The 26126-nt window shown below is 44.3% G+C and overlaps 1 protein-coding gene across 2 annotated transcripts in view; it reads right to left on the reverse strand.

Annotated features, from left to right (window-relative positions):
- Positions 1-12976: 12976 nt before the first annotated feature.
- Positions 12977-26126, reverse strand: part of SCML2 (Scm polycomb group protein like 2) — a 115211-nt gene continuing 102061 nt past the window's right edge. The window contains exons 12-15 of one of the 2 annotated variants that reach the window (XM_019018813.3): positions 21434-21547; positions 20239-20490; positions 16105-16256; positions 12977-15045 (exon numbers count right to left, since the gene is read on the reverse strand). In XM_019018813.3, the coding sequence (XP_018874358.1) occupies positions 14917-15045; positions 16105-16256; positions 20239-20490; positions 21434-21547 (647 nt within the window). In that variant the 3' untranslated portion in view covers positions 12977-14916. The remainder of the gene's footprint in view (positions 15046-16104; positions 16257-20238; positions 20491-21433; positions 21548-26126) is intronic. The other variant, XM_055376682.2, reaches the window with a different exon arrangement.

Raw genomic sequence — 26126 nt, forward strand, 5'->3', positions numbered from 1 at the left:
AAAGCCAGGGCACTCCCACAACACAGCCTGTATTGGTCACTCTGCCAGACACCGGGTTCCCCACCCCGGCTGTACCCCAGGATCACCAGGGGAACTGTCAAGACCCCTGATGCCGAGCCTGAGCCCAGAGATGCCCATGTGCCTGGTGGGGGCAGCCAACTCGGGGTCCAGAAGCTGCAGGCGCCTCTCATGGTGGCCAGGCCGGATCACCTGCTTGCAGCTCCACGCACTGTCAGCAACAGGATCAGGACGTTGAAGCCTCACACCGACCAACCAGGCAGGTTCCTAGCATCAACCTAGTTGATGTGCAGTGGAAGCAAGCAGGCCTTGCCCTGCCTGCTGAGCCTGCAAGAAGAGGGGAAGAGTTGACTTAAATGCAGCCCACAGGACACGAGAGGGGACAATATGGCCAGAGAGCAGCATCCAGCTGGCCATGGCGCCACTCTCCACTTGTTTCCACTCCACTCCATTCAAACTCCTGCCACCCCGGGGGGTCCATCTCACCAGGCACAGTGGTCGTCACCCGTGGCCTGGAGCCCCGGACACAGCTCCAGTGGCCTGGCCAAGGTGTGCAACGCCATGCTTTCATGAGGCCCTGAGAGCCTGCTGCTCTGTTGACCCCAGTGTTTGCAGTGGGTTTTTGGCCCTAAGGGCAGGTTTGACAAAGGAGTGTGTATTAGTCAGGGTTCTCCACAGGGACAGAACTAATAGGATAGATGTATATATAAAGGGGAGTTTATTAAGGAGGATTGACTCACACGATCACAAGGTAAAGTCCCACAATAGACCATCTGCAAGCTGAGGAGCAAGGAAGCCAGTCTGAGTCCCAAAACCTCAAAAGTAGGGAAGCCAGCGGTATAGCCTTCAGTCTGTGGTCGAAGGTCCAAGAGTCCAAAAGCTGAAGAACTTGGAGTCCGATGTTTGAGAGCAGGAAGCATCCAGCATGGGAGAAAGATGTAGGCCAGAAGACTAAGCCAGTCTAGTCCTTCCATGCTCTTCTGCCTGCTTTTATCCTAGCCGTGCTGACAGCTGATTAGATGGTGCCCACCCAGATTGAGAGTAGGTCTGCCTCTCCCAGTCCACTAAGTCAAATGTTAATCTCTTTGGCAACACCCTCACAGACACACCCAAGGACAATACTTTGCATCCTTCAATCCAATCAGGTTGAAACTCAATATTAACCATCAGTGGGTATGTTCTTTGTAAGGACAGGGAAAGGCCCAGAGGAGCTGCAGAGCAGCACCGAGCTCCGGCCATCGGTTGTGAAAGCTGGATCCCATGTGTCCATGGGCACAGACACGTGTCTGTGTGTGAGTGTGTGCATGCGTGTGTCAGAGAGAAAAAGAGAGAGGAGGGAGGGAGGAAGATGGATGGGGTTGAGATGGCGATGAAAAGGGGAGACAGGCTGAGCACGGGACAGAGTGACAGGCTAGCACCTCACCATTTCTGTGTTACCTACAAAACGGTGACCTTAGTAGAGTAAAATTTGCCTGAGAACTTCACCCTGTCTCCCAGGCTGAGTCTAGCACTCAGCCTCCTGGGGGGCGGGTAGCAGAGTCTTAGGTGTGCCCCAGGGGTGGTGGAAGGTGGCAGCACCTCCAGCTGGAGGAGGCCTCCTAATTAGGCGCAACCGGAGCTGTCACCTCCTCCGACCCCATCAGCCCATGCTGATTGCCACCAGGTGCATGACTCCGGGGCACACCTCTCACTCACCTAGCTCCTGGTGGGGAAGCAAATCCCACGTGGCTTCCTCCCAGGCCTGCGTTTGGGTGGGGGAACCGGCCTGCACCATCCTACCCTTTCAGGGCCCCAGGAGACTGGGCCCCAGCGCACTCTGCCTTCCCGCTCACCCAGTTCAACAGAGTCTGCAGCCTCGAATCCAGATCACAGAGGGCCAGGCTGCAGTGACCTTTCTGGATTCTGTACCTTGACATTTTCATGCCGAGAAAGCAAACAGGAAAGACGCCTTTTGAACGCTCTAGTCAAAGTTTCCACTAAGACCACTGCAGAAAGCTCAGCTTCTCAGACCTCAGGCAAGCTTGAAAGTACTTTCCTCTACCATTTTAAAGAGAAAGGGAGTTGTGCTTCACTCGCGGTCATTAACCCAACAACTTGGGCTAGTCTCAGAGGGACACTTGCTCTTCTGAGCACAGCCCAGGAAAAGGCAGAAAGAAATTCTTCGAGTGGACCCCAAGGAAAATACGCTGTTGGGATGCACATCCTAGGTAGTGCGCAGAGCAGATGGTCAGCTCCTGTTGGCTGAGAGCTCCAGAGCTCCCAGAATACGAATCTGATTGTGTGGCCTCCCGCCATTGATCACCCTTCAGTTGATTCCCATAGCTCCTGGGATGCCATTCAAAGCCGACCCAAGGTCCTTCCTGCTCCAGGCCCTGCTCAGCTGTCCAGAACCCAAGCTCAAAAGAATTTGGAGAAGGAATTTAAAGTCTTCCTTAATAGTAAGGCTTCCTGGGGCTGCAGTTCCACTGTGTGTGTGGCTGGGTGAGCTGTGGCCAGGCTGTAGAAAAGGGAGTAGCAGGGGAGTGGGGGTGGGAAAGGCAGGGAGACAGGCAGAGACAGAGTGGGCACCCTTTGGGATGAGGCACTTCCCCTTCTTGATCTCCCTGAACTGTCAGGGGAGGGGCGATCCTCATTGGACCAAGCAGAAAACAGACTCGGATTGCCTGAGCCCTGTGACAAAGCCACACAGGCAGAGGTGGCAGAGGACGGGGGCCCAGCTCTGAGTGCCTTGGGCAGGTCTTTCCCTCTCCAACCCCTTTCTTAAAGGCTCTGAGGTTCTTGGATGGAGGAAGGGCCCTGAAAGGAGAGGCAAGGAAAGCGCCATGGAGGGGCCTCCGTGGACAGGGCCAAGCCAGCGGGAGCCAGTCCTGAGAACAGGCGGCGCCCATGGGCCCTCCGCAGGCCCCCAGCAGGAACTGGTAGACCGTCTGCGTGCACTGGAATTTCTGACTTGGTGTGGGTTTGGTGACCCGCGCACGTGTTGGTACGGGAGTCCGTGTGTTGCCTTCGCCCAAGGGGCACCCTGTCCTGGACTCCCGCCTCCCTGGCTTCCACTGCTGGGCCTCTGCTCTCTGTGGCCCCCTGACCCTGGCACCCCCCGTGGATGGCTTGAGAAGCCTCCGCACCTCCTCTCCAGGCTCCACGACTCCTCCCCCTGCAAAATGACGCCAACTGCTGTTGGACCCCGGCCCCGTGGCCCAAGGGCTATCTCTGATGGTCTCCATTTTCACTGCCCTCTCCAGCCCCGCCGCTGCACCAGGAGATCAAGCTCCCCAGCCCTCTCACTGAGCCCCCGGTCCTCACCCGCGAATCCCACCTGAGCAGTCCTCCTGCCTCTCAACCTGCCTCGGGGCACGGTGTCCTCTAAACACCCCCCTTCCAACCTGAGCTCTTCGTGCCTGTCTTACGTGTAGACAGCGGCTCCTGGTGCCTGAAGCCAAGCCCTGTCTACAGGCCAGGAGCCCCAGCTCCCTCCCCAGACGGCAACACGACAGCAGGACCAGCCCACCCCGAAGGACAGCCAAGCCCCTGGCCCAAGGCTTGCCTCACACGCTTGCGGCCGCGTGTTTTCTTCTCCAGCCACTCAAATTCTCACGTTTCTTTTTCTCCCTGAACCCATCCCCCAGTCCCTCCTTCCACCACCTTCCGCCTCGTGGGTCCTGCAAGCACAGTTAGCCACAGCCGACCACCGGCTTTCTGCAGTCCAAATCCACTGGCTCCTCCCAGCTTTCCTCTGCCTTGGGGTCCCGTGAATTTCAGCGTGCATGGCCGCTCCTGCTGAGCTGTGTCTTGACTCCTGGAATTCACTTCTTCATTGAACACATCCTCACTGAGCACCTCCAGGGCGCCATGCACAATCGTGAGGCGGGGACAGAGAGAGGCGGGGACAGAGCGGGCAGCCGCACACACCAGGCAGCCGCACACACCAGGCCTTGACCTTGACCTTCTGGTCAGCAAGGAGAGGGAAAACAGAAATGAACAAAATTCTTTCCGAAGGCGTGGAGCCCTGTGAAGAAAGTGAAAGGGGATGACAAGGAAGGGAGGACGTGCCGAGAGAGACAGTCACAGAAGACTTCTCTGAGAGGCCACATTGGAACTGAGACATGAATTGTTCAAAGAGGAAGAAGCCCCAACACCTGGGAACAGAGAAACCCAGGAAGAGCCACTGCAAGGGCGGGGCCTGAATTCAGGAGGAAGCTGGACATGCGGAAGCCTTGGAGAAATGGCCAGGGCAGCTTCACAAGAGTGGCCGAGAAGAGAAGGATGGGTCCAATATTCAGTAAGGGTCAGAATCAAGCAAGACAACAGGAGAAGGGAAGGAAACACATCACGGGTAGATATGGACCCTACTAAAACAGAAAGACACGGACAGGAGCAGAAGAGGTGTGAGGATGGAGCACAGAAAGACAGAAGAGACGGGCGGGGACAGATCCTGTGTGAGTACCAGTGAAAGGAAGACAGGAAGAGATGGTCAGAGCCACATCATGTGTTGGCGTTGAGTGTAAGTAATACAATAAGGCATAGGCTGGGCATGGTGGCTCATGCCTGTAATCCCAGCACTTTGGGAGGATGAGGCAGGCAGATCACTTGAGGTCAGGAGTTTGAGACCAGCCTGGCCAACATGGCAAAACTCCGTCTCTACTAAAAATACAAAAATTAGCTGGGCGTGGTGGCGCACACGTGTAATCCCAGCTACTCGGGAGGCTGAGACAGGAGAATGGCTTGAACCTGGGAGGCAGAGGTTGCAGTGAGCCAAGATCTCGCCACTGCACTCCAGCCTGGGTGACAGAGCAAGACTTTGTCTGACAAAAAATAACATAAAAGAAACTTCAGTGCCTTTTGTTCATGTGACTTTAGCAATCTTTTGGAAATAAAGACAGTTTTAAAAATTATTGGTTAACGAGGTGTGGTGGCTCACGCCTGTAATCCCAACACTTTGGGAGGCAGAGGCCAGGAGTTTGAGACCAGCCTGACCAACATGGTGAAATCCCATCTCTACTGAAAATACAAAAAAATTAGCCGGGCGTGGCGGCAAACACCTGGAATCTCAGCTGCTTGGGAGGCTGAGGCAGGAGAATCACTTGAACACAGGAGGCAGAGGTTGCAGTGAGCCGAGATCACAAAAAATAAAAGTTGCTAAGAGTTAACACTGTAATATGTAATTGACACTACTGGAGAAACAGTTTTACATACAAGGTGTGTAAGGAAAGTATAATGTTTCTTTAGTAAAAGATTAGAAGGCATGGGAATATGGCTTTTGTTAAAGGGAATGTAATTTTGTCTAGTTCAGAGGGTTTTAAAGATTGTCTTCACCTAAAAGAGTAATGAGGCAAAACCGAAGGTTTAAGCAAGGTGAAAAGGGTTTGTGAAGCAGCAGATGGCAAACCCACACTCATGACTCTTCCCTGAGGGCGCTATTGACACAGGCGGGACTAGAGAGGGGTAGAATGGCAAAAAGAGGAGGGGAAAAGACTCAGGGATGATGAGCAGGAGATGGCTGTGGCTTGGAGGTGCAGACATTAGCTGATGGTTGGATACACGGGCCAGGAACACAAGGAGAAAGTTCAGGAAAGAAGCTTTGCCTAGAAAGGTGTTGGTGGTGGTGATTGTTGATTTTGTTGTTAGTGCCTCAGAGGGTCTCATTAACTTCCAACTTTCTGCCGCAGACCATAGCCTGTACTGTGCTTTCTGACATTCAGAGGGTTCTTGGTAGTGTAGTAGGTACTCAATTTTGTGAACGTTCTATGGAGTCCTGAAAAGGCTGTGTTCCTTTTTTGAATTTGATGTCTATTAATAATGCCTTTACAATGATACCAATATCTGCCATTAATTTTGCATACATCTATCAAAAGCTGAGAACAAAGTCTTTCATTCCTGTTGCCTTTCTATTAAATTATCCATAAGGTTCATCTGGTCCTGCTTTCTGCTGTTGATTACATGTAATTGATCATACACAAGTTCATGATCTGCACTTGAACCTCTTAACAGGTAGCCAGTCCTGAGGTACTGACTGCTTTTTGCCTCTAATTCTCCCTCACCTGGATCAGTAATATGATGGTGGCACTTTCTGTTTGCTTGCTGATGAGTTTCTGTCCAGTCCTTTATTTATTTAAGAGACAGGGGTCTCCCTATGTTGCCCAGGCTGGTCTCGAACTCCTGGGCTCAAGCAACCCTCCCGCCTCAGCCTGCCCAGTAGCTGGGATGACAGCAGGCACCACCATGCCCGGCTGGACCTTTTATTCTAATATTTAAGGTAAATGATGAGGTAGGTAAAAGCCTAAGATTGTTTTTAAAATAAATCCTGGAATCTTTTTAACGTGGGCGTTTAATCTGTTTCTATGTAATGTCATTACATTAAGTTGGTCTTCTGACATATGTTATGTTTTTTCCTTATGATTTGGCTGTTTCTGCTGCCTGCTAAATGGCAATGTTTTATTGCCTTTTGTCTTCTACAGTGATTTGGACATGATATAGCCTGTGTTCTTGAAATTGAACAATTATTATAACAGCAGTATACTGCAGAGAAATCAGAGAGTGAAGATAAGCAAAACGAAGAGAACATGGCCAGAATCCCACCTGCCCCTCCACACCCATTATAGATGGGTTGATGTGTATCTTCCAACATCTTCTAGACATATAAACAGATCTGAGTATAAACACATAATGGGATCCCCTGGAGAAGGAATGCTACAAATCTGCCTGTGACCTGCTTTGATCAACATATCGTGTATCTTTCCATGTGAATAAATGACTTTCCCCTGTATAACTTTTCATGACTGCAAATGTGTCCCATTGAATGGGTATAACATAATTTCAACAGTTCCCCTATTGTGGACTTGTTTATGAGCCCTTTGTCATTGCTAACAATATTGTGATGAACAGGCTTGCTAATACCTTACTCTTTGAGCACGTGGTTACTTCTGCAGGATACATTGGAAGTAGAGAAATTACTAAATCAATAGGTGTGTGCCTTTTTCAGGCTTTCTCTGTGACGCCTAACTGCCTTCTGGACATGTTACACCAAATTCACGTACTGTTAGCATGAGTATTTGACATTGCTTTGACCTTTGCTAAATTTTGTTTCAACTTTTCTTTTAGATTCAGGGAGTGCATGCGCAGGTTTGTTACCTGGGTATATTGTGTGACGCTGAGGCTTGGGGTACAAATGATCCCGTCACCCAGGTGGTGAGCATAGCACCCAACAGTGAGTGTTTCAGCCTTTGCTCTCTTCCCTCCCTCCCCCTAGTAGTCCCCACTTTTTTATTGCTGCCATCTTTATGTCCATCAGTACCCAGTGTTTAGCTCCCACTTACAAGTGAGAACATGCAGTATTTGGTTTGCTGTTCCTGCACTAATTCTCTTAGGATTATGGCCTCCATGACTTTGCTAAATTTATAAAAGGTGAAGAATCACACACACCCTGTTTTACTTCATGTTTCTTTAGTCACTGGCAAAGCTCAACATTTTTCATGTGTGGTATCAGCCCACAAGTTGACCTGCAGTGATCCCCATCCCCTGGTAGTCCCGCTCCTGTGTAATCCACCCCACAGTGAATCAGGGATGGTCTGCGGGCCAACAGAAGACCGCAGAAGTCGTCACTTCTGACCCTAGGCTACAAAAGACAGTATTTGTTTCCTGTAATTCACATGTTCCTTGTTGCTGAACCTGTGCTCAATTTTGTGAAAGGTCTTTGGATGCCTCTGCCTCTCTCCTGAATCACTTCTGCCTCCCATCCACTGCAGTCTTGGGAGCCTTGTACCGGAGGGAATAGGTGGCTGAGGTGGGCAGCCCCATGAGAATGGAGGCCTTCTGCCAACAGCCACAGAGGAGCTGAGGGCTCCAGTCAACGTGTGTGGGTGACCAACCATCCCGGGACTGCGGGGTGAGCCAGGGCACAAGCCTCTCAGCGCTAACTCCGGGGACAGGCTGGTCATCCTATACATGAGTGAGCGGTCTGGGAAGCAGAGCCCCGTCCTAGTCAAGGCTTGAGATGACTGCAGTTCCAGCCGACAGTGAGTATATGACCTGCAAGATCCTGGGGCAGAACCACGTGGCTGAGCGGCGCCCAGATTTCTGATCATCAGACCCTGCATGAGATCATGAGTGTTTGTTGTTTTAAGCTGCTAAGTTTGGGGGTAATTTTGTTCCACACAAGTAATACATTATTTTCTTAAAACATTTTATAAGGATTTAATATGTGATAAAGGTGATCAATTTACCCTTTGGGAAAAGTGTAGGAACAATTGGTTTATCCTGGGGAAAAGATAAAGGTTTTCAATCAAATGATCACCAGATGTACTGAGGATGTCTTGAAAAGAAAGCCACAGACCTACTGGAAGAGGGACAGGTGTGTCTTGACAGAAGCTCACTCCTGCTCAGGGTCTTTGGCCTTCAACACACACCTCCCTTGACCCCTGCCCATCATCCTTCAGGTCTTGGTGGAAACGATGCTTTCTCCACAAGCCCTGTACAATCTTCTCAGCCAGGTAGAGGCTGCCTGGTGGATCTCTCATGGCTACGCCACCTGCCGCATTTTGCACACTCATGAGTTACATAGGTGTTTGTATGTTTCATGCTGTCTTCCCAGATAGACTGTGAGCATCCTGAGGCTGGGGATGGTGCCTGTGCTGTGCACTCTCTCATGCCCAGCTGCCTGCCAGTCTGCAGTGCTTTATGGGGCATTTTCCTCCCTGACTTCCTGGTTCTTTGACACGGGGTTTGAAAACTTCACTTGGCAGTGTGTGCTCCCATCAGGGCTCTTCTGTTTCAGCTTCCACCTGCAGTGCTGTGCCTGTGGGGTCCACATGTGCTACCCACGCCCCAGCTCCAGGAGTTGCAGCCGCCTCCTTGGCTAGGGTTTGCTGAGTGTTTTGGAATTGACATAACCCGAAGGAACAACGCAAGGGGTGCAGCATGGCCACGGCCCAAATGACCATACTACATGGCATCTGAAGACACCATGGATCGTAAAACCCATCCAGATGTCAGACACGTTCATGCCTGGGAAAAAAAGAACATCTTAGAATTGATGATGTACGTATTTTCTCAATCCAGCTTCAAGGGCCTGAGAGTGGTAGAAATATTTCCCAGATGGGCAAAAGCTTGCCTGCCCTTCTTAGTTTTCAGGGGTACCCTGTGTTCTGGTCATTTTCTTTTTCCAAAATGTATTTAGTGAGAAGGCGAGAGTGAGTGACTCAATGGCTGCCAGCAAGATGTCATGTTAAACCAGTGGCTGGTTGGGGATTTTACAGTTTTTAATTCTCTTCAGAGCCACACCGTCCTCCAATAACTCCCTCTTTCTTCCTATAGTTTCAGTGCTTGACTGGCTGTATGTAAAACACAGAAGTGAAACCAATCAGAAAATAATCCGAAGGCCAAATGGCACCTTATGTCAGTCATTCACTGACACTTGTGGAATGGCTCAGTATGTGTTTGCTACTTAAAAACAGCCTCAATCTGATTCCTAGGATTACGATTCTATCAACAAGTAATTGATTCCTGATGGCAAGAGTCAAAACTGGTGAAACTCACTGCCCTCATGAAGAGTTCATTCTAGTGGGGAAAGACATCCAATATGCAAATAAATAAAAAAGTGAATGAATGAATGAACCGTGGCAGGAAATGTATCAGTTGCATCTCACCATATTTTTGAGCTATGGTAATGAATCCCCAAATCCACTAAAGACAAATTCACGTGGTGAATCCCCATCTCCACTAAAAATAGAAAAATTAGCCAGGTGTGGTGGTGCGCACTTGTAATCCTAACTACTCAGGAGGCTGAGGCAGGAGAATCGCTTCAATCCAAGAGGCGGAGGTTGCAGTGAGCTGAGATCGCACAACTGCACTCCAGCCTGGGCAAGAGAGAGAGAGACTCTGCCTCAAAAATAAATAAATAAATAAATAAATAAATAAATAAATAAATAAATCCACCTGTTCAGCTTTTAAGAGCTAACATTTTATGTCTTAAGCCACCCATCTTTTCACATTAACATCTATGAAATCAGTTTGCATTTTTTTTTTTGAGGCGGAGTCTCACTCTGTCACCTAGGCTGGAGTGCAGTGGCACAATCTCAGCTCACTGCAGCCTCTGCCTCCCAGGTTCAAGCGATTCTCCTGCCTCAGCCTTCAGAGTAGCTGAACTACAGGCGCGTGCCACCACAACCGGCTAATTTTTGTATTTTTAGTAGAGACGGGGTTTCACCATGTTGGCTAGGCTGGCCTAGAACCCCTGACCTCAAGTGACCCGCTCGCCTCGGCCTCCCAAAGTGCTGGGATTACAGGCGTGAGCCACCACACCCGGCCCAGTTTGTGTATTATAATCAATGGTGAGTGATTTAATAGGTAGCATTTTCCTTCACTATTTGGTAAATGGTGCATCTTACAATCAACGGGGTCTTAGATTTGATGAAATATACTAGTTCATTTAAACTAGATAATATAAAGGCCACTTTCCGTGGGAGTTTTACTCTTCTTTCTGAACAGTGGGCCACCTCTACAGGACAGATACGCTGAAGAAGGTAGACAAGTCCAGGTCTGGTCAGGGACATATGAGCCATTCTGAATCTTCAGAATGGAAGTGGTTTAATACAGAATCAGAAGCTTATATGGCTCCTGGAAGGCAGGGACTAAGGCAGGGACTGAGGAAGTTTCTAGAAACCCAGGACTGCAAGAGTCACAGGGAAGCTCCCCTGCCCCCAGTGGTCTCAGCTGCCTGCACGACTGAAGTGGGTGAGTCTCAAGGTGATACCCAGAGGCTGCTGGCAAACCCCACATCTGCCTCCTGCTGATGCTCAAAAGCCTGTCCTGTGCAGCCACCAGAAGGAAGCGGCTTCTCCTCACCTCCCTCCTCCCCAAATCAGGGCACAGGGTCTCTTGGGGCAGAATCTAAGAATCCAGGTCTACTGGCAAAGGAGTGTGGCAAGTGTCGCGTCCAGGCTTTATGCCTCTAAGGACAGGGAGGAACCGAGAAGGGCTGGGATGGTGGCAAGTACCAACAATGTTCAGCCCTTTAGAACACATCAGTGACTCCGTACATTAACTGCAGAGAAGCTTAATCTTTTTCGTCTTACATGAATATAAAAGGAAGTTGTAAGATATGTGTCCTGCTCCCAACGGACTGATTTCTGCCCCCATGGAATATGTGCACCCACCCCGCCCCTGACATCAGTGGACTTGAGCCTCCAAGGCTAGCCAAAGCCAGGTGGAGGAGTGAGGCCAAAGGAGGTACAGGGCTTGGCAAGGCCAAAACCCTGCCCTGGCCGCCCCGTTGTCCCTGAGGGATTATTTCCACAAATGCATGTGCTTAAGTGCTTCAGTTCTATGGCAGGAGAACAGGACACACCACTACTGATACATAAGGACACATCACTTATGGGCACTTGGCACTGACTCATATGCTCTGTCATAAGTGCCCTGATGTTCTCCTTTTCATGAACGCTGGTTTGTCTGTTATGTTCTAGGCAGCTCGAGGGGAGGAGCTAGGTCCCTTCTTTCTTAAAGATCTCCCCTCAATGCTGATAGTATCCCTAAAGGCAGAAAGGTGATCCCATAACACTAGAGTTGCCTCTGTTAGAGCAGGGGGAGTGGCCAAGCTCAATTTGAGCACGTGCTAACTATGGAGTGTCGCTCTTAAGGTTTAGTGGCATCAACCTGCTGACAAAATAGGGCAAACAGCCAGAAGAGAGGAAAGACTGTCCGCCACGTATTCCAACGGTGGGCTCTCGCTTGCACATCCTCTCAAACCTAAAGCTCTCCCACATTGCCTGGATCAGCCTCAGGAGACTTTGTGAGCAAGCCCCAGCATCCAGCTATAGCCCCAGAAATTTTAACCTACTTCGTGTACTCAGCCAACTGTGAGGACAATCCCTTCTGCAGCTTGAAAAAGCAGTGCTTTTCCTCCCAATTACACTGCCACTACTCACAGTATTTACTTTTTACTTTTGAATATTACAGAAGGGCATGGTGTTTCTATGCCTACAGAGGGAGGCCTTGGTTTAAAAGTTCAGGAAATCCCACTCTAGAACATGTACTGTAAGACATTTCAACAATAAGAAATCACACAGACGAAAGACCAAAGCAAATGCTAGGTGTTCCTGGAAGGTCTTAGAGCTCAGGTTGCAGAATTCTGCAGGCTACAAAGCATCAAAGAATGGAATGAGAGGCAAAGCCAGAGGAAGATCATTTCAAGTCTGGAAAATTCACAGGAAGGGTAATATGGCATGATAGTCTATAGACTAAAAGTCTACAAGCCAGATAGGAGAAAAATAGGGGCCCCGAATCACTCAAGTCTCAGATCACTCAAATTGACACCCCCATTCCAGCCGCTGAGCATCACCCCTGGAGCCTCGGTCAGGGCCCCATTGTCTCCAGTGAATCACAGGACATGCTGCTGGGGAGCAAGAGCAGTGAGGGTTTCTGGGTTCCTCGGCTGGAGCCGCAACTCCTGGGGTGGGGGTAGGGGTTGGATAAGTGAGGCTATGCAACTGTAACCCCAGTCCTCCAAGGGCATCCCACCGGGGCAGCTGGGCCATCTGAAGGCAGAGGGCCAAGAGCAGGTGCATCCAGGAGGCGGCCTCTGGCCCCCAGTGGTAAAAGAGCAGTCAGAGTTGCCAGCCAGGCATACAGGCTCAGATGGGATGAGATATCTCGGGGCACGGGCATTTTCTAGCACTCTCACATCACTGATGATATCATAAATAACAAAGGCTCTGAGTACAGATACAGCTCATCGACTGAACTTCTTACAGCCCCCCTGGGGTCTCATTGAAGACCCCTGTAAGAAATCAGCCCTTGGCTCTTAGGCATCTGTTTAGCAGTAGAATCTGGGCAGGTTTTAAAACTCAAGTACTTGGACGTGGAAAGCCACAAGCTTACTAGAGTGGCTCTGTTTCAGTTCCAACAAATACACACTTTAATGTAATGCAGTTAATGATAAATAAAATCACATCTGAGGCTTTGAATGAATCGTTGCGATTAACTTTATTAATATTTTAAAATATGAAAACTGTAAAACATAGTATTTATGTAAACACCTGAGGACTGTTCAAGTGGGTACAGCATCTTCATACAAACAACTTGAAAGAAGACCAAGTTTAAGTAAGAATCTTATGACATGTAAGGAATAACATAAATGAAGCTATTCTTTAAATAGTTGCATTCATGTCTAAAGTACATTTGGTTTTCTAAAAAGAAAATGTACATTCTTGCCCCTGGTGAATATTTTATTGGCATTTACAACAAATGGCTAATACTTTTATAACTGATTCTCATAGCTTATAAACATTACATCAAAGTTACACAAAGTAATAACAATAAACATATAGCACCATTTCCTCTTCAAAGTTCTAACTTATAAAATAAAGCCCCAAACATGGCTGGGCATGGTGGCTCATGCCTGTAATCCCAGCATTTTGCAAGGCCGAGGTGGTCGGATCACCTGAGGTCGGGAGTTTGAGACCAGCCTGACCAACATGGAGAAACCCCATCTCTACAAAATTAGCTGGGTGTGGTGGTGCATGCCTGTAATCGCTGAGGCAGGAGAATTGCTTGAACCAGGGAGGCGAGGTTGCAGTGAGCCGAGATCGAGCTATTGTACTCCAGCCTGGGCAACAAGAGTGAAACTCCATCTCAAAAAAATAAAAATAAAATAAAGCCCCAAACAATAAGTCAGAACTAATATATCTTTCAAAGTGTAGCAGAATAAATGGCTCAGAACTAAGCAAATTAATTAGAAACATTGCATAGGACAGAGAACTTCCCTGTATGGAAACCAATCTACAGATTGTTTCATATCCCCTGAAGAGTAAGCTGAGAGGTACTGGTGATAGCAAACGATGGACATATATTTTTTATGAAATCAAAACATCTAACTATATACATAGTTCATCGTTACCTCTGTGGCAGTGCAAAGTGCCAGATTAAATTCAAGAAAAAAAAGATTTACTTGTGTGTAAACCTACAGGTATAAAACAATATATAAATATGGTAAAGTACCATATGAGGAATAAACACATACAATATATATCTTCAAAAATTTTGGACACAGGTATCTTCATATAGAGATGTAAGAAAAGAATGCCTAGTTAAATGTCCAAGCGTAGTGAAAATATGGAAAGTTTTAAAATAATAGGTATTTCACTGAAAAAATTTAATCCGACTCCATCCAAACAACCCTCGTAGTATAAATATCTCCTGCATAAAATGACAATTCTATCCTATAATTTAAAAAATTTATCAAAAACTGGTAAGAACACTTCATGAAAGCTTATAAGCTTGCTTTTTTCCTTTAAATATGATCAAATACAACATACAGAGAAATAATAAAAGGAAAATAATTTATATGGCTATTCCCTTTCTAGATATACTGATAGAACATGAACAGAACACCACAGAGTATCACACAAAATATTTGAGAAAAGATGATATCTACAGGTGCACCTTTAAATTCTCTGGTGAGGAAAAATTCTCATGGATTTAATTATAGAAGTTGTCAATCCCTGATATTTTCCCCTTTGGGATTTAGCTGTTTTGGTTCTAGATATAAAGGTTAACCAAAATCAAAGGTTTTTCTCTGTTAACTACATTAAGTATATTTGTAAACTGTACAATGAAAATTTAAAAAGACATAAAGAACTGCCAATTTGAATATGCCAATACTAACATGTTAAATGCTTTTTAAAGAAGTAGACTGGGTGAGTGGCGGCTGTGCCTCCCGAAGCTGGTTGGTGACTCCAGGGAAAAAACAAAGTTGACTGAACTGTTACTACAGTTCTGCAATTCTGATAAAATATTTTTATGGGAACTGTCTACAAAACAAAAACTGCTAAGAGAAATACTTTTAAATTAAAATGTTAACAGTACACCTGAGAATTATGTCCAATCTAAACTTACACATTTTTTTCAATTGTATTTTCCTTCTTTAAGTTTTTCAATGTAGTAACACAGCTTTAATGCTGGCCCCAGCTTCAGCCCCATATACTTCATCATCACATCACTCTTGAGTAGGAACAGAGCCTTCCCATCAATTTCCTACAGAGAGAAGGAAATCATAATCATTAATAATGCTTTCATATCAAGTTATTTATACATAAGAACATGTAAAATACAGCAGCTGTATACTCCGGATATATATTCTCTGAATATGCTTTATTTCCTGAAAACTATTAGAAATATAATTTATACAGTGAAGCATCATTTCATAATTTATGAATTTAGTTCAAACTTTAAGAAAATTTAATCTTGTATCTTCAAAAAATGTCCCAAGTATCAAACAATCTGACTTTAAATACTGTGTGTTAAATAAAATACTAAATATATCTATGACAAAAGATCAAAAATTATGAATGGTAGAAATGAATTTCAGATGATCAATAACTTTCTGAGAAGGGCCAGGAATATGTCAATATCAATGCAAACTGTAAATGTGCTATACAGTGTTGTCATTATGTTGAAGGCTAATCAGTTAGTTGTCTGAAGCTGGTTAGATGCTAAAACTACTGATTTTCTTGCGATAGTGAAAAGGGTACCTCAGATAATAGATCACTCATTTGATTTGTTAGAAAACACTGAAAATATTACTTAATAGTCACAAGGCATCCTCCTAAAATTCTTTATTACCTTAATCAATTTATGTCATGGAAGCGTATTATTTGGTATTTGTGAGTTCCTGTTTAAAAGGATGTACTTAATCTTATAAAGTTGCTGGATTCACTGGAGGAAGGCCACCCTGTAATAGCTTGTGGTCAACCCCTCCTACTCATGGTTCTGGCACTGAGCTGGGAGCAGGTCGGGGAGGATCCTTGTATCTGTCATCACAAAGGGGAGGTACACCTGAGAGTTGCAATGCTGAATCATCGTATCTTGAGAAGTTGAAGCAGTTTGTATTTTAGGCACCTGGATACTCACTTAAAGAACAGACCATTAATCTACCATTTAAGGAACTAATCTTGGGAAAAATAACCTCTCTCACATATGGAAAAATCAGTTGATAGGGTTCCCCCACCATCCACACAGCATCCAAATGAAGGGCCTGCACAGAGGTCATTCAAAGGCATTACGGCAGGAAAACCGGATCAAAAGATACATTACATGTTGCCTGAAGAGGTCGGCGAGGGGGCCTGATATCTGAGGATCTGTATGTTTCATAAACTGTATCACTTCATCCACAGACCAGGTTGAAGGGTCCTTAGAGAAGCCTTGTTTCAGGACACTGGGATCAGGTACAGCTATATAACTTGGAGCTTCAATGGGGGGGAAAAAAGACAAATCATACTTGACCTGATCATTATCCTGAAAGAAGAGATGTTAGGTAGGGAATAATGGTCTCATTCCTGGAACCTTCTGTTAAGTTCCCCAACAAGGTCTCAAGACTCCAACTGTGAAAGCTTATATAAAAATGATGTGAGGATGGCTACATAAGAGCATCCCATCTGACCTCCCCCAAACAACAAAAGCAGGTTCAGACGTTACCTTAAAGCTTCAAAGATCACAAAACAGACTAAGCAATCCAAGCCTCTTTGGCCACAGACAAATACAGCAAAAGATCTGTTACTCGGGTAAAATTAGGTTAATCTAATCTAACCTATGACTTCTCTCTTACTTTAAGTCTTTCAAGGAATTTCAATCTCTCTCTATCTGTCTAGACTACGTATATTTTACTAGCTAAATCCGATGGAAATTCCCCAAATTTACAGTTAGTTTTTGTTTTGTTTTGTTGTTGTTGTTGTTTTGGTTTTTTTTTTTTGAGACAGGGTCTCGCTCTGTTACCCAGGCTGGAGTGCAGTGGCACAATCATGGCTCACTGCAGCGTTGACCTCCCGGGCTCAAGTGATCCTCCCACCTTGCCTCCCAAGTAGCTGGGACTACTGACACATGCCACCACTTGCAGCTAATCTTTATATTTTTTGTAGAGACAGGATTTATCCATGTTGCCCAGGCTGGTCTCAAACTCCTGGACTCAAGCAATCTGCCCACCTCAGGCCCCCAAAGTGCTGGAATTACACGCATGAGCCACCGTACCTGGCTAAATTTAGTTTTCTAATTGCTTAAATGCGTTCACTTTAATCAAAGAATTTCAATAATCCCATTGTTTTTGATAAACAAATTAGTCCTTTTACCAAATCTCTCTGATGTCTCCAATAAGAATATTTTTAGCATCACTTTACTCTTTAGATTCCTGTCTCTCATGGCTTAAATGCTTATCTGAATTTTGAAGAAGACAAGATTATTTTCCGCTAAGCTAGGTCAGAAATAACTTTAACATTTAATTTAATTCCTTTATCATGTTTAATTGCATAGTAATAGATATTTTGGTTGAAGGTTTATACATTAAAAAAATACATAACTGAGACATGAAACAATTTAAGTGCTCATACCTCGAATGGTCTTAGCTGTGCTCTTTACTAAGTTGTGATAAAATCCGTGTCCTGACAAGTATTCATTTACTCAATCAGAGCCCTTAACTCCCTAAAGTTAGTGTGGATAACTGAAGTGAATTTTGTACTTAGCTAGGAAGATTTGTTTTGCTAACCAAGGACTGTCAACACAAATTTGATGTTTTTTTGTGTGTGAATTAGCCAAAGGAGTACCCTTTCTTTCCTATCCTCTGGGCTATGGCCATTTTAGAAGCATTTTAAGTATATTTACCTAGGGGAAGGATAAAGAAAAACAGAAAATAAAAGAACTTATAGTGGTTAATCTTTTGTGTGTAGCTCTGAATTTTATTTCTTTCCAACATCACAACGATGATGTGAAATAAAAACTCTATACCAAAATATATTCTCCCCTCCACTCAGAGAAAAAAATGTTGGTCATATCTACAGAGAAATTCTGCTAGGCTGTATCAACCCAAGTAAAAATGGTGATGGTGTAGACCATGCTGTGCCTAAGTTAGCATTCTGACAATTTAGACAAACACCATCTCCTTTAACTTAACAAAGACACAACATAACATGAAAAAAATCATTGGCAAAGCTAATCATATCTCTAATTTAACGTACATTTTTGTGGAATTTCTGGTTTCTGTCATCATAATCTGGTACATTTATGTTTTGAATAACATGTAACTAGTTTTACAGTTTACTGCAGATAAACTATATGTAAAAAGATATGATTTGGGGTATAAAATTTTATATTAAAAATAAAACCATAAGATTTTCTATTTTTAGTCTATTATGAAAATATAATTTAATTGGGCCTACATCTTCAAAACAATCAGAGAAGTTTGCAAGCATTACATTATTGTTATTCAAATAATTACATGAAACAAACTAATCATGTGAAAAATAATCAAAGTCCAGTCATGCTTTTCTCCTGAACGGCTCTGTCTTATATACACTGGCATATCAATAAATATTTCTAGATATATAATGAAAGTATGAAAGTGATCTGATCCCCCTCCCCGACATCATTGGATTTCTTTCCTATAATAAAGATCAGCAACATTTTTCATTCAAATAATGAGACAAGGCAGGACAGGAAATTGTGTGAGCATCACTGGCTGTCAGGAGTGGAATTAGCTCTAGGTAATAGTTCAAATGCCTTAAAAATAATAGCAATGACACCTCTAGACAGTTTCTAATGGAAATGCGTATCTATTCTTGGGAGGTGCAAGCAGTACAGAAGTTAAGAGTACAACCCTGGAGTCAGAGTGTTTGAGCTCAAGGACTGGCCCAGCCACTTTCTAGCTGAGGAACCTTAGCCAAATGACTTCAAATTTCTTACCTGAAAATGCTTACCAGCACCTACATTTCAAGGAATTGTTGTAACAATATAATGTAGGAGGCCACATGAAATATTATATGCCTGGCATACATCAGATAGTGATGAAGATGATGATTATTTCTATTACCACTAAGTAAATTACTAGAAAGCAATGTTATTACTATTAGTCTCTACATTGCTAAGAAGACCAGAAGCTAGCCGTCTGACGCCCCAATACCGGCTACCTTAGTGTTTGACATACATTTCAAAGTGAGATATTCACCATTAGAAGTAACCTTATACTGAGAAAGCCTATCGCCAAAAGGTCATACTTTGTGAAAATACTTTAAAATGCAAGGTATACTAGCCATTATGGAGTAAGCATCTATTGTTAGACTCTGCAAGCTATGTCACTCTAAAGGCAGAGACAATCTCCAGAGGGGATGGGGCTGACAACATTAAATGTGTCATGGTGTGTGCACAGTGTGGTTGCCCATAGATAACACCCATGATCAAAGGCAAGGGTTCCCACTTCCTTCACTCCTCAACCTCGCCTGCATGCCTACCTGGAGAAAAAGGACAAAACACTTATTCCCACCCTCACTCTCCTGTACCCTTAATCCTTCAAAGGTACAGGGTATTAGCCCTCTTTGCACATGGAAGGCTGTTTTGGCTCCTTTCTTTCTTTCTTCTTTCTTTTTGAGATGGAGTTTCACTCCTGTTGCCTAGGCTGGAATGCAATGGCGCGATCTCGGCTCACTGCAACCTCTGCCTCCCGGGTTCAAGTGATTCTCCTGCCTCGGGCTCCCAAGTAGCTGGGATTACAGGCATGCATCGCCATGCTCAGCTAATTTTGTATTTTTAGTAGAGACAGGGTTTCTCCATGTTGGTCAGGCTGGTCTCAAACTCCCGACTTCGGGTGATCTGCCTGCCTCGGCCTCCCAAAGTGCTAGGATTACAGGTGTGAGCCACCCCGTGCCTGGCCTGTTCTGGCTCTTTCTAAATGGCAATAGGATGTTGCCCTACTTATACATGTCATGTCTTCCTGGTGGGTCTGAGGAAGGATGTGGAGAGTGAGGAAATGGTGTGGCTGTGGTAACAAGATGCCAGCCCGAATCCAGGAGTCAACACAGGCTGAGGCCAGGAACGTCTCAAGAGAGACGAAGAAAAGTGTACAACAGAAAGGAGAGGGACTGTCTTTCCAGGCCTCAGAGTCATGAGAGGTTTGTGAGTCCAGACGGTACCCAAGGAAATGATAAATTACAACTGTTCAAGCACTACTAATCTGAGAAGTCTCTATCAGAGACGTGGTTGGTGATCCAGATCCCTAGAGACAGTTCTGTGCTGTCAAGAGGATTGGAGGATCCATAATGGTCTGACCTGACAGTGATGTGAAAGGGAGGACTCAGCCTCCCAAATTTTAGCACTTTCTCCAATGTGATACTCTCAGGGGATGCTGTTAGGTGTGAAAATCTCAAGGCAAAAGACAAACACATTGAGAGTCACTATTTTTGAACATACCTTCACTTTTCCTCTGCATTTGGAATTTAACTTCATGGGGACTGCTCTTGGGGGATATGTCCCCAACTAGTGGTGAACTTGTGGTGCCTGGCACACTTCGAGAAAAATCCTGGGAGACTGAAGTATGAATATACATAGGATTTCTACAGGCAGGATTCAAATAATTTCCTGAATTTAGTGATGAGCTCTTAGAATCTTCTGAAAGATTTTCCTCTTTGGGAATGGCACTTCCCCCAGCAAACAATGGTTCTCCTACAGGGAAAAAGACAAAGGAGGCTATCTTCAACAGACTTACAATTCAAATACTACTAAAAGGTTAAAAATCTCATCCCTAGCAATAGTTCACTTAACTTGTGCTATACTGAACCACAATGCTCTAACACAAAGTTTATGGCTATCCCCTCCTTGGTATGGATGCATGCACTGATTGATTGAGACAAAGTTTTGCTCTTGTTGCCCAGGCTGGGGTGCAGTGGTGCAATCTTGGTTCACTGCAACCTCCGCCTCCTGGGTTCAAGCAATTCTCCTACCTCAGCCTCCCAAGTAGCTGGGAGTACAGGTGCCTGCCACCACGCCTGGCTAATCTTTTGGGTTTCTTTTAGTAGAGACAGGGTTTCATCATGTTGGCCAGGCTGGTCTCAAACTCCTGAAATCAGATGATCCACCCGACTTGGCCTTCCTTGGCATTTATATTAATGGACATTGTCCTACAGTCCAAAGTGATTCCATATCACCTGTATTTTTCATAGTAACTTACTATCATTTGCCAGTCTTGCCACCAAGGCTATAAACACCTCACTGAAGCATTTGTTTTTAGAAATGCAGTTCTTCATTACTATTTGTTATAATATGATCATACAGTTGGTTTCTAACATTTGTTTACTACTTGGGCAGTTAACACATTCTCTGGAGAAAGGCAGTAGGTTTTTCTATTCTTCTTTCTGCCAGTTTTTAGCAATACAAAAGTGAAGGAAAAAGGTTATTACAATTTTTTTTTAATCTATGGAGAAATGACAGCCGTCCACTTCTGAAGGGAATGAAGGGTTCAACAAAGCTGTCCAAGTAGTAGCCTAACTGCCAAACTTATTTGGGCAAATTTACCTCCCTACCTCCAATACTACCACCCCAAGAGTATACACAAGTGGTAGCAGAGAAACATTTCTTCCCAGTCCTGGGAGGTGTAAATGCTATTTACCTTCAGACGCATACTCCTTTGTTTTGGGGAGCTTAGGAGAGAGAGGAACAACATATGGTACAGTTTGCTGAGGAGATCGTTTGGTGCTTTGCCTTTCTGTTACATCTTCTTTTGCTGTTTTCAAAGAAAAAACAGTTGTCTGTTATAACGAACTAATATACTCAAGCATTTTCATATCATCAGCATGAAACACTTCTGTTTCTACATCATTTGCCTACGATACCTTCATTGAGAACTTCTCAATTATTTGATATTCATGAATAACATGTGTCTATTTCATCCTATTTTATATTTTCACTGAAATAATATTCAAGAGTTAAAAGCATTTCCAGAAGGAGCATATCTAGGCTTCTTTATTCTGAGGTTATCAGATCTCTCTAAATATCTCACAAGACAGTGAGGCAACCCATTAAAATGTGTCTAAAATGGCCTGAGAAAATTGTTCCCATGAGCCAGAGGAGTTAAAACTTCAGAGAAATTAAATGATATAATATAATGAACATCCATTTTGTTAAGTAACAATCCTGGCCTAGAGCTACCCTTAAAACAAGTCTACTGCTTACTTATCATTCAACCAAATGCACTTCTACCTAAAGGACCACTCTGTAAAGCATGATCCTGAAAGTAAAGACAGCTTTAATTATCAGTTATACCCTAAGTATCAACAAATATCCTGATTTAACCTCCAACTAAAAGGACAAATAAGGTATAAGAGAAATCTAAAAAGTCTGATAGTAGACCTCAAAAGAGAAGAAAGATTGCCATGAGTATCAAAGTCAAACTTCATCTGGTTCAAAATTTCGGCTGAGGGCCAGGCATGCTTCTCAAAATCTTATGATGAGCAACCGTTAGCTCAATCTAGTTACTCAGTGAATCCCAATGAGTCCAGTAGAGCTCTTACCACTTTAGTTTCATTTTTAATAATGGACTGTAAAACCAACAGGCAAAACATATCTCATATTTCTACAATTAAGACATTAAATTCTAAGGAAAGAAATAATTGGCTTTTCATACCCATTTAATAATATGGAATATTCGAGTTCTAAAATACAGTTTTCTATAAATGTTTATTTACCTCAGAATCTCAGCAAGATTAGAAAAAGTCTTCATCATTTATTTGTAATGTACTCATGCTTTATGAAAAGTTTATCAAGCTGGGTATGGTCTACTATCTGGGGCTGAAACAAATATAAAATTGACTCGACTTCTGCTTCTGCATATTGTAGTAAGCTAAGGGAGGAAAGTGTTCCTACAGAGATAACTAGGAAAAGCCAGGTAATTTACAAAGTATTTTTTAAATCATCAGAGAAGCACTTCCAGGATGACTGATCAAAGACCTCCAAAAATCTACTCCTTCATAAAAACAATGAAAACACTGGCAAAAACTATAAAAACTATCTTTTTCAAAACTCTGGAAATTAAAGACTTGCCACAATCCAAAGTGTTTAAGAAAAATGGATGGATCTCAGAAAAAAACAGCAAATTCTGTGGCATTTTAACTTGCCCTAATATAATCCCCCTCACCCCATTTTCACAGTAGCCTTGAAAACCAACACTTCACAACTACAGCAGGTGTGAAAAACAGCCATGCAATAATCGCTGGAGGGGGCACAATGGGTTTGGAGCTCTCCAAAAGCCCCATGCCCAGAGAACTATCACTATTAGACCAGTCTCGAAGCTCACTGAAAAGCTCCTTTTCAGGGTTTGTCTTTTTTTGACCTAAATTAGACCTTGTTCTGTGTGAACAACCCCATCTCCAGGGCATCTGATGGGGGAAAATGGTGGCAACTGTTTAACTTTGCAGCTGCCTGAGACAATATTACCAGTCAGGGCTAACAACAGGCTGGCCAAAAAGCTTGAAAGGAAAAACTGGGTATAAGATGTCCCCTAGGAGACTTTGAAAAACACAAACATATTCCTGGGAATCTAGACGGTTCACATGCATATGCACAGATGTATACATGCATGCCCAGGAAAGACATGAGAACACCCTAATCTTTCATCTCTGGCTGACCTTGAGGCTCTGCACAAGGCTGACTTACAAGCTGCCTCTTGGAGCACTGAAGTTATGTCCCAACACACACAGAAAATCCCTTGGCCAAGGCTGGCAGATACACTGGTTCCAGGCATTTAAGGAAATATCTACCCAATCATTAGCTAACCACATTAAGCTAACCAAGCAGACTTCAGTGGCCACTCTTAACAAAGAAACACAGACTTTACAGAATTAGTCGAGGAAAAGTCACTAAACAGCACCAGCAACAACAACAAACCCTAGGGAGAAGGGAATCTGATTTCCAGAGTTGCCATTTTATGATTTTTAAATGTCCAGTTTTCAACAAAAAAAAATGAGACATGCAAAGAAACAGTATGGTCCATACAAAGGAAAAAAAAATCAGTAAACAGAAACTGTCTCTAAGGAAGCCCAGACATTGGACTTACTAGACAAATACTTTATTTTGGGACACAGTCTCACTCTGTTGCCCATGCTGGAGTGCAATGGCATGATCTCAGCTCACTGCAACCTCTGCCTCCCAGGTTCAAATGATTCTTGTGCCTCAGCCTCCCAAGTAGCTGGGATTATAGGCACATGCCACCACGCCTGGCTAATTTTTTTTTTCTTTTTTTTGAGATGGAGGCTCGCTCTGTCACCCAGGCTGGAGTGCAGTGGCACAATCTCGGCTCACTGCAAGCTCTGCCTCCCGGGTTCATGCCATTCTCCTGCCTCAGCCTCCCGAGTAGCTGGGACTACAGGCACCCGCCACCACACCTGGCAATTTTTTTTGTATTTTTAGTAGAGACGGGGTTTCACTGTGTTAGCCAGGATGGTCTCGATCTCCTGACCTTGTGATCCACCCACCTCGGCCTCCCAAAGTGCTGGGATTACAGGTGTGAGCCACTGTACCTGACCTAGACAAATACTTTAAATCAACTATTATAAATATTTTCAAGGACCTAAAAAATGAAAATCATGTCTAAAGAACTAAAAAAAAGGCCAGGGTATTAGTCTGTTCTCAGACTGCTAATAAAGACATACTGGAGACTGGGTAATTTATAAAGAAAAAGAGGCTTAATAGACTCACAGTTCCACATGGCTGGGGAGGACTCACAATCATGGCAGAAGGCAAAGGAGGAGCAAAGGCACGTCTTACATGGCAGCAGGCGGAAGTGCAGAGCAAAGGGGGGAAAGCCCCTTATAAAACCATCAGATCTCATGAGAACTCACTCACTATCACAAGAACAGCATGAGGGTAACTGCCCCCATGATTCAATTACCTCCTACTGGGTCCCTCCCATGACCTGTGGGGATTATGGGAACTATAATTCAAGATGAGATTTGGGTGGGGACACAGCCAAACCATGCCACCTCATCTCTACTAAAAATACAAAAATTAGCCAAGTGTGGGGGCACACACCTGTAGTCCTGGCACTCTGGAGGCTGAGGTGGGAGGATTGCTTGAAACTGGTGGCAGAGGTTGCGGTGAGCCAAAATCACACCACTGCACTCCAGCCTGGGTAACAGAGCAAGATTCCATCGCAAAAAAAAAAAAAAAAAAAAAAGTAGGAAGTGAAAAGACAACCCCAAAGAATGGGATAAAATATATGCAAAGCATATACCTCATACAGGACTTGTATCCAGAATATACAAAGAACTCTTATGACTCAACAATAAAAAGACAATGAAACCAATTAAAAATGGACAAAGGATTCGAACAGACATTTCTCTGAAGATACACAAATGGCCAAAAAGCACAAGAAAAGATGCTCATCATCAACTACTGGAAAAATGCAAATCACACCATAATGAGATACCATTTCGCACCTGCTAGAATGGGTATAATGAAAAAGATGGACAATAACAAGTGTTTAAAAGGAAAAATTGAAACCTTCATTCACTGCTGATGAAAATGTAAAATGGTATAACCTCTTTGGAAAAGTCTGTCAGGTCCTCATCAAGTTAAACAGAGTTAACCATATGACCCAACAATTCCACTCCTAGGTTTGTACCTGAAAGAACACGTATCCACACAAAAACATATACAAATGTTCACTGCAGCAGCATTCCTAATAGCCAAAAAGTGGAAACAATCCAGAAGTACATCAATTGATAAATGGATAAACATAATATAGCCATACAATAGAATATTATTCAGCCATAAAAAGGAATGAAGCACTGATACATGCTACCACGTGGGTGAACCTTGAAAACATAGGGTGGGCACAGTGGCTCACACCTGTAATCCCAGCATTTTGGGAGGCCAAGATGGGCAGATCACTTGAGGTCAGGAATTCGAGACCAGCCTGGATGACATAGTGAAACCACGTCTCTACTAAAAATACAAAAATTAGCTGCGTGTGGTGGTGTGCACCTGTAGTCCCAGCTACTCAGGAGGCTGAGGCAGGAGAATCGCTTGAACCCAGGAGGCAGAGGTTGTGGCAAGCCAAGATCACACCACTGCACTCCAGCCTAGGCAACAGAGCGAGACTCCGTCTCAAAAAAACAAAACAAACAAACAACAAAACACATTATGCTAAGTGAAAGAAGCCACACACAAAGGTTGCATATTATATGATTCTATTCATATGAAATGTCTAGAATAGGAAAATCTATAAAGACAGAAAGTCAATAAATGGTTTCCAGTGGTGAGGGGGAAAAGAGATTGAGGGATGATAGTTAATAGGTATGGGATTT

This window comes from Gorilla gorilla, chromosome X (genome assembly GCF_029281585.2).
Source record: "Gorilla gorilla gorilla isolate KB3781 chromosome X, NHGRI_mGorGor1-v2.1_pri, whole genome shotgun sequence".
In the NCBI taxonomy this organism is placed as follows: domain Eukaryota; kingdom Metazoa; phylum Chordata; class Mammalia; order Primates; family Hominidae; genus Gorilla; species Gorilla gorilla.